Here is a 14,887-nt window from a genome sequence, read left to right as displayed (position 1 = left end):
TGTCCTTAGTGCTAAATAACTACCAGAAACGGGTAAACAGTCTTATTTACATTTACATTGCTTATTCAATAGCGACGTCTGGTAGCTGATAATATAAATGCTGCACACTAACTAAAGTGTAAAAAAAAACTTCAACAAATCAGGAGAAGTAAGGAACCAACTGATGTTGAATTGAAATCTATTGGAAGTGTCTATTGGTCACTCAGCAGCCAATCATTATTCAACACGAGGGATACTAAATATATATTATTAGCACGTCGGCAGAACGTACTGCGCCTGCGAGAAACCCCGATTTTTCACGTTCTTTTCAACGTTACATCTGAATTTGGCCTGTTGCAGACGATATCTTTTCTAACACGATCTTTGGAAACTACGGTTGGGATGTTAACTTTACATATATGTACATCAGGTTTTGAATCTGCATCACATGGTTGTTTTACCACATCACTGACCAATACCAACAGACAAGTTTCTATCTTAGTTTAATTTCCGGTTCAAATGTCGACTTCCTCAATGATGATCCTTGAGTGAGAGTTCGCCCCGGTGTGGACGTTTGGAGCTCCACTTGGGCTGTCGCACGCGCCGACGTTCAGAGCCACGGTCACAGGCCCAGCCGGCAGGTCGTAACACAGGCCGTCAACTGGGAAAACAATGATGACATACGTCACACTTTTATCTGGCCTTTCATAAAATAAGTTTCTTTTATAACAACATTGAATCATGTTTTTTTTTTCTTAAAAGTAGCGTATAAACAAATTCGTAATGATGTTTTTCAGTAATCTTAATGATACGTTTTTTATGTATGTGAATCCATCTAATTCTTTCCTTGGGACTGCCTGTTCTCAATTTGCCTCTTGTAAATTAAAATTATACCCTTCCTGTTAGAACTAGACTGCTTTATGACTCACTTGTAGACACACGATGGATGTTGAGGTTAGCGTTGTTCGTGTAGACTACACCGTCGATGGGGAAGGGGTTCCCGCACTCAGCCCTGTTAAACGTGAAGAACCAGCGCGCACAGCCACCGGAGGACCCCGTATTTCGGAGGTCACCGTTCCACGTCAGACGAAGGGCGGATGTCGGGGAGATCTTGTTGAACTCGCACTCCTGAGGTTGCATGAGGATGACAGGGTATGTTACGTCTAGTTTGGATTGAGATAAGATTTCAGGACTATGTATTTGTATGTATGTATGTATGTATGTATCCCTATGTCGCTATCTATCTATACAATGTACATGTATCTCTATCTCCGTCCATCTGTCTATTATCTATCTATATAATGTATCTCTATCTATCTATCTATCTATCTATCTATCTATCTGTCGATCTATCTATATCTCTCTCCATCTATACAATGTATCTCTATCTACCGATTTATCTATCTAGTAGATCTATCTATCTATCTATCTATCTATCTAACAATCTATCCATATCTCTCTCTATCTATACAATGTATCTCTATCTACCTATTTATCTATCTAATAGATCTATCTATCTATCCAATGTCTACCTAATGTCTATCTAATTATCTATGTAAATGTATATCTAATGCCTATCCATCTATGCATAACAGTTTTGGCGAGCTAACTTTGTATGCTCCACCTCTATTATGGAGGATGAATGATGATGATGATGATCCATCTATATATGTAAATGCCCCCCCTCTCCTCCATTACATCAAACAGGAGATGTCAACAGAAGAGAAAGAATAAGAATAAATACCACGATCATCCCAGAGTCCGCATCATTGTACAGGTTTTTCCAGGCACACTGCTTTAAGTTCACTCGGGGCGGCATGCCTGGAGGTCCCGTCTCCCCTGCACTGCCCTTCTCCCCGGGCGGCCCCTGCTCTCCTCGGTCTCCCTTGGCACCGTCCCTGCCGTTGTAGCCAGGGACGCCATTGTTACCAGGGAGACCGTTGTTGCCAGGGACACCGGCTAACACTTGAGGTCCGATGACGCAACTCCCACAACACTGTGTAAAACGGTGAAATGCACAAAAAAGGTTTGCATAGATTGTAAAATAAACTTATGAGGAAAATATGCATGAGTTAAAGATAACCTAAATGTACATGATTTGAAGATTTCATTATATGTGTACAATATGAATTTCATTTCACAAATGCTATGTTAATGACCATCCACCCGATAACTTTAGTCGTCTGGTACGCGCTATACTACTACTTGTAGCACCTTTGACTGCGCCGCTCGATGACGCCATAAGAATGCCCAATTTTGTTTGCACTCTATACCGCACAAACAAAAGCTTTATCAAATCTCACTTAAAAACAAATGTTATCCCAAATACGTAAAAACACCAATAAAAAGCATATTCTTAAAAAAACATTTTCTGACAAATGTGTATTATTCCATCAAAAGTGTATATCAAAAGACTGAATGGTATTCTTTGAACATGTGTCCAAGGTATCCCCATACCGAATTTCAGGTCATTTGGATTTAATATTAGGGCACATTAGCAAAAAATGTACATTTTTTGTCCGAAAATAGGCAAAAAGCCCTATTTTAACAATTTTAAAGTGGTGTATGTCGAAAGCTTGAATAAGGTTTTGTAGACATATGCCCAAGGCATTCCCATACCAAATTTCAGGTCATTTGGTTTTAGTACTAGGGCTCCAGATCCCTAAATCTATATTTTTTGCCTGAAAATGACAAAAAAAAGCAACAAATAAAACAATTTTTCAAAAAATAGATGAAAAAAAAAACACCTGAAGGTATTTGGCTACTCTACCAAAAATGAAGAAATTGAATCCATTTAACCAAATGGCAGGAGGAGGAAGAGAAGAAACATGAGAGAAAACAATTTGTCTTGCAATATGGTGAAGCCATTAAAACACTTAAAACTTCACGCGTACTTTTCACCTAACCTTTGGAACAGCTGCCTTTCAGGACATTCATTAAAAAGGTTCAAGTCTTGGTACGCTGTTCATTTAAAATTTGGAAAGACGCTGTTGGTAGTCCAAATATTGTTTGTAAGCATATGTGTTCCTCTCACCTGTCCTGTCCCAACGTCTTGTCCACGGTTTGTCTGTGCAAAAATCGCCGCCACAAGCCCCACAACTGCAAACCACGCGTTAACAGCCATACCGTCGACTTCTACCAACAACTGAAACGTTCGTGAAAAAGGTTTCAACTTATATTAATGCCGCCACTAAATGTATTGTGCACAGCACTTTGGCAGAATGTTCCGTCTACAGTTTTCTAATGCTGTGTCCGGAAAGCTACATTCTACAGATGGCAAAATTCTCACGTAACGTCTGAACGTTGACCAAACATCCAATGTAAACCGTGCAAACTAGCACGTCGGCAGAACGTACTGCGCCTGCGCGAAACCCTGATTGATTTTTTTCACGTTTTCTTGTTGAATTTTTGGACAACGTTGCATTATAATTCTGCATGTTGCAAAAATGTCTTTTCCGACATAACATTTGCAAACTACAGACGGAATGTTTACCTTATATTCGCGAATACGAAACGTTCTTCCGCCGAAATGCTATGTACAATACATTACGTATACAGAGCCCGTCCAGCGGCAAATACTGGTATGTTAGGTCACAGCAAGTAACTTTGTGGATGACATCCGCACGCGCATTGATGTTGGCCTGATTTTGAAGACAATGATCGGATTTATTCTTTTGTCTTTCACTTTGATGCAGTGAAGTATTTCCTATTTATATGTGATAATGCATGTCATTTTTCCAGGAAATCAAAACCTTTGCCACAATGATTGTAAACTTGTTTTCAAAGTTGCTTCAGTGCCCCTTGAATGTTGAAATAGTTGTAAGTAAACTTACCACATTATAGGTATCATTTCTTGTTTAATAAAGTTTCTGCAGTACCGATACGCTTTACTGAGCGGCGCATTAGGACCATGATGCCACGGTCAGGTGCAGCTTGTCAGTAGCTGCAGTATTTTCACCCGAAGCGCCACTAAGTCAGGGGAGTAAAAATGAATCCTAGTCCCTAGACTAAAAGATAATAAGTCTCCGATAACCATATCGTATCGGTACAAACGTCACTACGCCAGAGCTAAATACAGTTTTGAGTCATATTAGTACAATTAATGGAAAGAAAATATACTCATATACTGGTAACAGTGACTGCGAAGTTGTATACACAGGAGCAATTCACCAGCGGGGTACCAACCCACTTTAATTTGCGCACACCTACATACTAATAGGTGGAATCACAAATAATAAACATCAATACACAAAAATACATCCACTTACATGGATATCGATCTACAAAACCAATATACCGTAAACCAAGATGTTTTGTATTTAATGACAAGTTAGAAGCCTTGTAACTGAATTTTCAATTCAGCAACGACAGTCTCATGATGTTGCACTTCTAAATAATCTAACGTGCAGTATCTGCAAGCATATCAGCACCGTTTCAGAGTGTTTAGATACGGGTAAACAGGCCAGTCTTTGGTGCTGAATAACTCTCACAAACAAGTAAACACGAGTTGTCCTTGATGCTAAATAACACGCAGAAACGGGTAAACAGGCCTGTCCTTAATGCTGAATAACACACAGAAACGGGTAAACAGGTCAGTGTTTAGTGCTGAATAACTCTCAGAAACGAGTAAACAGGTCTGTCCTTAGTGCTGAATAACTCACAGAAACAGGTTAACAGACCTGTCCTTAGTGCTGAATAATTCTCAGAAACGGGTAAACAGACCTGTCCCTAGTGTTGAATAACTCACAGAAACGGGTAAACAGGCCTGTCCTTAGTGCTGAATAACTCTCAGAAACGGGTAAACAGACCTGTCCTTAGTGCTGAATAACTCACAGAAACGGGTAAACAGACCTGTCCTTAGTGCTGAATAACTCTCAGAAATAGGTAAACAGACCTGTCCTTAGTACTGAATAACTCTCAGAATCAAGTAAACAGGCCATTTCTTAGTACTGAATAACCCACAGAAACGGGTTAACAGACCTGTCCATAGTGCTGAATAACTCTCAGAAACGGGTAAACAGACCTGTCCTTAGTGTTGAATAACTCACAGAAACGGGTAAACAGACCTGTCCTTAGTGCTGAATAACTCTCAGAAACGGGTTAACAGACCTGTCCTTAGTGCTGAATAACTCACAGAAACGGGTAAACAGACCTGTCCATAGTGCTGAATAACTCTCAGAAACGGGTAAACAGACCTGTCCTTAGTGCTGAATAACTCTCAGAAACGGGTAAACAGGTCTGTCAATAATTCAGGAGACGTAAGAAACCTACTTTTGCTGCATAGAAATCTATTGGATGCACTTGTCTATTGGTCACTCCGCAGCCAATCAATATTAAACACGAGGGCTACTACTTATGTATTACTAGCACGTCAGCAGAACGTACAGAAACTACTCTTTACGGTTTTTGCTGAATATTTGGTCAACGTTACATCAGAATTTTGCCTGTTGCAGACGATATCTTTTTCGACATAACCTTTGGAAACTACCGTCGGGATTTTAAACTTATATACATCTTTTTGGAGATTAGATTATGGTTTTGAATCTACATCACATGTTGTTTCACCACATCACTGACCAATAGCAACAGACAAGTTTCTATATTAGTTTAATTTCCGGTTGAAATGTCGACTTCCTCGATGATGATCCTTGAGTGGGAGTTCCACCCGGTGTGGGCGTCCGCGGTTCCGCGTGGGTCTGCGCACGCGCCGACGTTCAGAGCCACGGTCACAGGCCCAGCCGGCAGGTTGTAACACAGGCCGTCAACTTGGGAAAACAATGATGATATACGTCACACTTTAATGTGGCCTTTCATAAAATATTAACATTGATTCATGATTTTTTTAAGTAGCCTATAAACAAATTCGTAATAATGTTTTTCAGTAATCTTTATGATACATTTTTTCCATGTATGTGGAATCCATCTAATTTTTTCCTTGGGACTGCCTGCTCTCAATTTGCTTTAGCCCCGCTTCTTGTATATTAACATAAGTGTCCTTAGGCAACAATATTTAATTCTACGTCAAGTTTTACATTTACAGGTTTTGCCTCTTAAATGTAGGGGTGCTCCTGAGGAAAATACGGGCATCACTACGGGCATGCCTACAGACGACGTACATATATCAGATTATATGACGATTAAACAAAGCGAACTGTGTGTTTTAGCTGCGAACACGAAACACCCTCTGACCACAATACTCCTGCAGGAGTAAGCCTCCTTCACGGAGTTATTATGCCCTTCCTGTTAGAACTACACTGCTTTATGACTCACTTGTAGACACACGATGGATGTTGAGGTTAGCGTCGTTCGTGTAGACTACACCGTCGATGGGGAAGGGGTTCCCGCACTCAGCTCCGTTAAACGTGAAGAACCAGCGCGCACAGCCGTCGGAGGACCTGAAAATCCGGAGTTCACCGTTCCACGTCAGACGAAGGGCGGATGTCGGGGAGATCTTGTTGAACGCGCACTCCTGCGGTTTAGGATGACAGGGTATGTTACGTTTGTATTGCGTACAGATTTAAAGACTATGTATTTGCATGTAAGTAAGTATGTTTGTATGTATATATGTATGTATGTATGTATGTATGTATAAAAGCATCTATCCCTATGTCTCTATCTACCTATAAAATGCACACGTATCTCTATTCAACTATTTATTTGTCTATCCCACAATCTATCCCTATCCGTATCTATCTTTACAGTGTATCTCTCTCTCTATATATCTGTCTGTTTGTCTATATGTCTATCTAACAATCTATCCGTATCTCTCTATCTACACATTGTATCTCTATCTATCTATCTATACAATGTATCTCTATCTATCTGTCTATCTGTCTAACAATCTATCCGTATCTCTCTGTCTACACAATGTATCTCTCTATCAATCTATCTATCAATCTATCTATCTATCTTTCTATCCATCTATCTATCTATCTATCTATCTATCTATCTATCTACCTACCTATCTATCTAGTATCTATCTATGTAAATGTCCACCTGTCCAATACATCAAACAGAAGATGAAGAGAAAGAATAAGAATAAATACCACGATCATCCCAGATTCCGCCTCACTGTTCAGGTTTTTCCAGGCACACTGCTTCAGGTTCACTCGGGGCGGCATGCCTGGAGGTCCCGTCTCCCCTGCACTGCCCTTCTCCCCGGGCGGCCCCCGCTCCCCTCGGTCTCCCTTGGCACCGTCCCGGCCGTTGTTGCCAGGGACGCCATTGTTACCAGGGACGCCACTGTTACCAGGGCTACCGGGGTTACCAGGGAGACCGTTGTTTCCAGGGACGCCGGGTAACCCTTGAGGCCCGCTGACACAACTGCCACAACACTGTGTAAAATGGTAAAATGCACGACAACAGATTTGCATAGACATTTAAAAAAACATGATGAAAATATGCAAATGAGTCAAAGATAAACTAAATTTACATGATTTGAAGATTTCATTAGTTGTGTAGAATATATAAGAATAAAAATTTCATTATACATGTTGAATATGCACAAATGATGGACATAGACAGCTGCGCTATGTTAATGACCAGCCACCCGATAAAATCTAGTCGTCTGGTACGCTCTATACTACTACTTGTAGTAACTTTGACTGCGTCACTCGATGACACCATAAGAATACCCAATTTTCTGTGCACTCTATACTGCACAAAACAAAAACTTTATCAAATCTCACTTAAAAACAGATGTCCTAAAATCTTCACAACACCAATAAAAAGCATATTTTAGAAACATCATCTGACAGATGTGTATTATTCCTTTAAAAGTTCCGTGCTCACGACATTGCGCAACCAGGAAACAAATGTAAAAAAAACCCTTCAACTTCGCGCGCCCTTTTACCCTAACCTTAATAGTGCTGATTTTGGAACAACTGCCTTTATTGATAGTTAGTCAATATTGTAAGGTGGGCTTTGGCGATGTATATGTCATTTTGATGATCGGCATTGATTAAAACAATAATGTCCTACAACCGAATTCATGCAAAATAATCACATTTTTATGTATACTAGGTACCTAACTAAAAGTACACCTACAGGGCATCCATTAGAATAGTTCAATGGAATGTCATTAGTCTTGGTACGCTGTTCATTGAAAATTTTGAAAGAAACTGTTGCTTGTCCAAATACTCTTCTAACGGAAATAAAGATACCTTGATATATAAGTACAGTGTATATCCTTTCAGATGAGACATGTCAGTAAATATTGAATGCATGCTCAGTGTACAGTACATGTGTAGTAACGCTTAACTGTTTTTTGACGTGACGTCCTGAAAATCAGATCATGTGCCGTAAGACTTGTGTCATATATAGGGTGACCAAACATAGACAGACACGCACACACACACACGCACACACACACACACACACACACACACAGACACACACACACAGACACACACACAGACACACACACACACAGACAGACAGACCTCTGACCTCTCGGTACAATTTGCATGTTGTGTGTGTTTATGTAGTTTGTAGTTAAGCCTTACCATGTTGTTACGTTAGTAGTATGTTGTTAAATGTGCATAACGACTCCAGGAAGAATAGTATGTATGGAAACTCAGTCTGTACAAACTAATAGACATCGGTCTAATAAACAAACATATTGACTTCATTGCCCCTATTGTAGGTTTTGAATCTGTTTGACATAGTCGTTTCAACACATCACTGACCAATAGAAACAGACAAGTTTCTATATCAGTTTCATTTCCGGTTGAAATGTTCACTTCCTCGATGATGATCCTTGAGTGGGAGTTCCACCCTGTGTAGGCGTCCGGGGTTCCGCGTGGGTCTGCGCACGCCCCGACGTTCAGAGCCACGGTCACAGGCCCAGCCGGCAGGTTGTAACACAGGCCGTCAACTTTAAAAAACAATGATGATATACGTCATACTTTGATGTGGCCTTTCATAAAATAACAACATTGACTCATGATTTTTTTGAAAGTAGCGTATAAACAAATTCGTAATAATTTTTTTTCAGCAATCTAAATGATACGTTTTTTATGTATGTGACATCCATGTAATTCTTTCCTTGGGGCTGCCTGCTCCCAATTTGATTTTCCCCGTTTCTTGTAAATCAAAATCATGCCTCCTGTTAGAACTAGACTGTTTATGACTCACTTGTAGACACACGATGGATGATGAGGTTAGCGTTGCTCGTGTAGATTATACCGTCGATGGGGAAGGGATTCCCGCACTCAGCTCCGTCAAACGTGAAGAACCAGCGCGCACAGGCGACGGAGGACCCCGTGATCCGGAGTACACCGTTCCACGTCAGACGAAGGGCGGATGTCGGGGAGACCTTGTTGAACGCGCACTCCTGTGGTTGCATGAGGATGACAGGGTATGTTAGGTCTAGTTTGGATTGAGTTAAGATTTCAGGACTATGTATTTGTATGTATTTGTATTTATGTATGTATGTATGTATGTATGTATGTATGTATCCCTATGTCTCTATTAATAGTATTATCATTACTATTATTATTTCGTCATAAGACGGCTGGGTAGCCCCATTCATCTTACATTAGCTGTTTTCCAAGGGGGCCCAGCAAAATTACACAAGACATTGTTACATACAGTAAACATAAAAGTCCGATGCGTCAAACCGAAGTCATAGTCCTATACTCAGCCGTTCAAATGTAAAAAAAACACGAAAATCAAGGAATGGAGGTCAGAGGTCAGGTTTCATGAGACATATGTTTCAAGCCTATCTATCTAGACAATGTACATGTATCTCTATCTCCGTCCATCTGTGTATTATCTATCTATATAATGTATCTCTATCTACCTATCTGTCGATCTAACAATCTATCCATATCTCTCTCCATCTATACAATGTATCTCTATCTACCTATTTATCTATCTAGTAGATCTATCTATCTATCTATCTATCTATCTATCTATCGATCTAACAATCTATCCATATCTCTCTCCATCTATACAATGTATCTCTATCTACCGATTTATCTATCTAGTAGATCTATCTATCTGTCGATCTAACAATCTATCCATATCTCTCTCCATCTATACAATGTATCTCTATCTACCTATTTATCTATCTAATAGATCTATCTATCTATCTATCTATCTATCTAATGTCTACCTAATGTCTATCTAATTATCTATGTAAATGTATATCTAATGCCGATCCATCTATGTATGTAAATGCCCCCCCCCCGTCCTCCATTACATCAAACAGGACATGTCAACAGAAGAGAAAGAATAAGAATAAATACCACGATCATCCCAGAGTCCGCATCATTGTTCATGTTTTTCCAGGCACACTGCTTCAGGTTCACTCGGGCCGGCATGCCTGGAGGTCCCGTCTCCCCTGCACTGCCCTTCTCCCCGGGCGGCCCCCGCTCCCCTCGGTCTCCCTTGGCACCGTCCCGGCCGTTGTTGCCAGGGACGCCATTATTACCAGGGACGCCACTGTTACCAGGGCTACCGGGGTTACCAGGGAGACCGTTGTTTCCAGGGACACCGGGTAACCCTTGAGGCCCGCTGACACAACTCCCACAATACTGTGTAAAACGGTGAAATGCACGACAACAGATTTGCATAGATAAAAAAACATGATGAAAATATGCATGACTTAAAGATAATTACTAAATTTACATGATTTGAAGATTTCATTATCTGTGTAGAATATATAGGCATTTCATTATATATGTTAAATATGCACAAATGATGGACATAGACAGCTGCGCTATGTTAATGACCAGCCACCCGATAAAGTCTAGTCGTCTGGTACGCGCTATACTACTACTTGTAGCACCTTTGATTGGTACAACTAGTAGTATAAGATTGCACCATTTTTTGTGCACCCTATACTGCACAAAACAAAATCTTCATTAAATCTCACATAAAAACAAATGTCGTCCTAAAATCTTCACAACACCAATAAGAAGCATATTCTTAAGAAACATTATCTGACATGTGTATTATTCCTTCAAAAGTTCCGTGCTCACGACATTGCGCAACCAGGAAACAAATGTAAAAAAAAACACAACTTCGCGCGTCCTTTTTCCCTAACCTTAATAGTGCTGATTTTGGAACAACTGCCTTTATTGATAGTTAGTCAATATTGTAAGGTGGGCTTTGGCGATGTATATGTCATTTTGTTGATTGGCATTGATTAAAAAACAATGTCCTACAACCGAATTCATGCAAAAAGATCACACTTCTATGTATACTAGGTAGCTAACTAAAAGTACACCTACAGGGCATCCATTAGAATAGTTCAACGGAATGCCATTAGTCTTGGTACGCTGTTTATTCAAAATTTTGAAAAAAAACGGTTGCTTGTCCAAATACTCTTCTAACGAAAATAAAGATACCTTGATATATATACAATGTATATCCTTTCAGATGAGACATGTCAGTAAATATTGAATGCATGCTCAGTGTCGGTGGGATGGGACTAGGTAAAGGTAAAGGTAAGGTTCAGTGTCGACATGTACAGTAACGCTTAATGATTTCTTTGACGCGACGTCCTGGAAATCAAATCATGTGCCGTAAGACTGGTATCATATATAGGGTGAACAAACATAACACATACACACACACACACACACACACACACCCGCACACCCGCTAACCCCCCACCCCCACATGTTTGTAAGCATATCTTCCCCTCTCACCTGTCCTGTCCTAACGTCCTGTCCGCGGTTTGTCTGTGCAAAGATCGCCGCCACAAGCCCCACAACTGCCAACCACGAGTGCACATGTACAGCCATAACGTGTTTCGAACGCGTCTACCAAAAACTGTGAAAAAGTCTCCAACGTTGGTCCGGACTTGTTGCTGCTTCTGACGACCCTGACTCAGGTAGCAGGTATGAATAATTCAATGTCACGTGAGTTTCATTGTCTACTGAAGCATGACGCTCATCAATGGCATCAGCAGGACGAACTGCACCTGCGCAAACCCTGTAGTGTACTATGGTATTATGCACAGCACATTGCCAGAACGTTTCGTCTATAGATTTTCAAATATTGAATGATCTTGAATGGATGTTTATTGCAAGTTCCTGCCCTGCGTACGCACATGAACGTACCTACTCACTTACCAATGGCGAGTAAGGCCATGTTGATTTGATTATATGGAGGACATACGCACACACATGAATGTACCTACCCACCTACCAAATATGAAGTCAATCCTTCAAGCCTTCTAAAATTATCGTGTTTACAGACACACGCACACACACACACACACACACACACACACACACAGACACACACAGACACACACACACAGACACACACACAGACACACACACACACACACAGACACACGCACACAGACAGACAGACCTCTGACCTCTTGGTATAATTTGCATGTTGTGTGTGTTTATGTAGTTTGTAGTTAAGCATTACCATGTTGTTACGTTAGTAGTATGTAGTTAAATGTGCATAACGACTCCAGGAAGAATAGTATGTATGGAAACTCAATCTGTACAAACTAATGGACATCGGTCTAATAAACAAACATGCTGACTTCATGGCCCCTATTGTAGGTTTTGAATCTGCTTGACATAGTCGTTTCAACACATCACTGACCAATAGCAACAGACAAGTTTCTATCTTAGTTTAATCTCCGGTTGAAATGTCGACTTCCTCGATGATGATCCTTGAGTGGGAGTTCCACCCTGTGTAGGCGTCCGGGGTTCCGCGTGGGTCTGCGCACGCCCCGACGTTCAGAGCCACGGTCACAGGCCCAGCCGGCAGGTTGTAACACAGGCCGTCAACTTTAAAAAACAATGATGATATACGTCACACTTTAATGTGGCCTTTCATGAAATATTAACATTGATTCATGATTTTTTTAAGTAGCCTATAAACAAATTCGTAATGTTTTTCAGCAATCTAAATGACACGTTTTTGTATGTAGGTGAAATCCACCTAACTCTTTCCTTGGGGCTGCCTGCTAACAAACTTCTTGTAAATCAAAATCATGCCTCTGTTTGAACTAGACTGTGACTCACTTGTAGACACACGATGGATGTTGAGGTCAGCGTCGCTCGTGTAGACTATACCGTCGATGGGGAAGGGGTTCCCGCACTCAGCTCCGTTAAACGTGAAGAACCAGCGCGCACAGGCGTTGGAGGTCTTCCAAATCCTGAGGTCACCGTTCCACGTCAGACGAAGGGCGGATGTCGGGGAGATCTTGTTGAACGCGCACTCCTGAGGTTTAGGATGACAGGGTATGTTACGTTTGTATTGCGTACAGATTTCAAGACTATGTATTTGCATGTAAGTAAGTATGTTTGTATGTATATATGTATGTATGTATGTATGTATAAAAGCATCTATCCCTATGTCTCTATCTACCTATAAAATGCACACGTATCTCTATTCAACTATTTATTTGTCTATCCCACAATCTATCCCTATCCGTATCTATCTTTACAGTGTATCTCTCTCTATATATATCTGTCTGTTTGTCTATATGTCTATCTAACAATCTATCCGTATCTCTCTATCTACACATTGTATCTCTATCTATCTATACAATGTATCTCTATCTATCTGTCTATCTGTCTAACAATCTATCCGTATCTCTCTGTCTACACAATGTATCTCTCTATCAATCTATCTATCAATCTATCTATCTATCTATCTTTCTATCCATCTATCTATCTATCTATCTATCTACCTACCTATCTATCTAGTATCTATCTATGTAAATGTCCACCTGTCCAATACATCAAACAGAAGATGAAGAGAAAGAATAAGAATAAATACCACGATCATCCCAGATTCCGCCTCACTGTTCAGGTTTTTCCAGGCACACTGCTTCAGGTTCACTCGGGGCGGCATGCCTGGAGGTCCCGTCTCCCCTGCACTGCCCTTCTCCCCGGGCGGCCCCCGCTCCCCTCGGTCTCCCTTGGCACCGTCCCGGCCGTTGTTGCCAGGGACGCCATTGTTACCAGGGACGCCACTGTTACCAGGGCTACCGGGGTTACCAGGGAGACCGTTGTTTCCAGGGACGCCGGGTAACCCTTGAGGCCCGCTGACACAACTGCCACAACACTGTGTAAAATGGTAAAATGCACGACAACAGATTTGCATAGACATTTAAAAAAACATGATGAAAATATGCAAATGAGTCAAAGATAAACTAAATTTACATGATTTGAAGATTTCATTAGTTGTGTAGAATATATAAGAATAAAAATTTCATTATACATGTTGAATATGCACAAATGATGGACATAGACAGCTGCGCGATGTTAATGACCAGCCGCCCGATAAAGTCTAGTCGTCTGGTACGCGCTATACTACTACTTGTAGCACCTTTGACTGCGACGCTCGATGAGAATGCCCAATTTTCTGTGCACTCTATACTGCACAAAACAAAAGCTTCATTAAATCTCACTTAAAAACAAATGTCCTAAAATCTTCACAACACCAATAAAAAGCATATTCTTAGAAACATTATTCCACAGATGTGTATTATTCCGTCAAAAGTTCCGTGCTCACGACATTGCGCAACCAGGAAACAAATGTAAAAAAAACACACAACTTCGCGCACCCTTTTCCCCTAACCTTAATAGTGCTGATTTAGGAACAACTGCCTTTATTGATAGTTAGTCAATATTGTAAGGTGGGCTTTGGCGATGTATATGTCATTTTGTTGATTGGCATTGATTAAAAAAATAATGTCCTCCAACAGAATTCATGCAAAAAAAAAATCACATTTCTATGTGCACTAGGTAGCTAACTAAATGTACACCTACAGGGCATCCATTAGAATAGTTCAACGGAATGCCATTAGTCTTGGTACGCTGTTCATTCAAAATTTTGAAAAAAAACTGTTGCTTGTCCAAATACTCTTATAACGGAAATAAAGATACCTTGATATATATATATATATATATATATATATATA

General features: G+C 40.5%; 3 protein-coding genes across 5 annotated transcripts; all 3 read right to left on the bottom strand.

The window, feature by feature from the left end:
• Positions 1–212: 212 nt before the first annotated feature.
• LOC109476799 (collagen triple helix repeat-containing protein 1-like) lies at positions 213–3,299 on the bottom strand. The gene is made up of 4 exons (XM_019777823.1): positions 3,014–3,299; positions 1,724–1,975; positions 909–1,107; positions 213–640 (listed from the first exon to the last, which is right to left on the bottom strand). Exons 1-4 carry the CDS (start codon positions 3,101–3,103, stop codon positions 495–497), a joined length of 687 nt encoding a protein of 228 aa, XP_019633382.1. The 5' UTR covers positions 3,104–3,299; the 3' UTR covers positions 213–494.
• Positions 3,300–5,483: 2,184 nt separating this feature from the next.
• LOC109476795 (collagen triple helix repeat-containing protein 1-like) lies at positions 5,484–12,151 on the bottom strand. 3 transcript variants are annotated; one of them, XM_019777819.1, is made up of 4 exons: positions 11,637–12,151; positions 10,230–10,517; positions 6,250–6,448; positions 5,484–5,744 (listed from the first exon to the last, which is right to left on the bottom strand). In XM_019777819.1, the coding sequence occupies exons 1-4, from the start codon at positions 11,730–11,732 to the stop codon at positions 5,587–5,589; spliced, it is 741 nt and encodes a 246-aa protein (XP_019633378.1). In that variant the 5' UTR covers positions 11,733–12,151; the 3' UTR covers positions 5,484–5,586. The 3 variants fall into 3 exon arrangements, with proteins under 3 accessions (XP_019633378.1, XP_019633379.1, XP_019633377.1); XM_019777820.1 differs by lacking the exon at positions 10,230–10,517 and adding an exon at positions 7,026–7,313; XM_019777818.1 differs by lacking the exons at positions 5,484–5,744; positions 6,250–6,448 and adding exons at positions 8,401–8,854; positions 9,115–9,313.
• A 271-nt stretch (positions 12,152–12,422) lies between these two features.
• On the bottom strand, positions 12,423–14,859 carry LOC109476798 (collagen triple helix repeat-containing protein 1-like). Its single transcript, XM_019777822.1, has 3 exons — positions 13,741–14,859; positions 12,981–13,179; positions 12,423–12,743 (listed from the first exon to the last, which is right to left on the bottom strand). The coding sequence occupies exons 1-3, from the start codon at positions 14,071–14,073 to the stop codon at positions 12,586–12,588; spliced, it is 690 nt and encodes a 229-aa protein (XP_019633381.1). The 5' UTR covers positions 14,074–14,859; the 3' UTR covers positions 12,423–12,585.
• Positions 14,860–14,887: the final 28 nt, after the last annotated feature.

Source organism: Branchiostoma belcheri, unplaced genomic scaffold, assembly GCF_001625305.1.
Source record: "Branchiostoma belcheri isolate BF01 breed outbred unplaced genomic scaffold, Haploidv18h27 scaffold39, whole genome shotgun sequence".
In the NCBI taxonomy this organism is placed as follows: Eukaryota; Metazoa; Chordata; class Leptocardii; order Amphioxiformes; family Branchiostomatidae; genus Branchiostoma; species Branchiostoma belcheri.
Note: the sequence above shows the minus strand (reverse complement) of the source record. Positions and strands in the feature narration are given on the sequence as shown.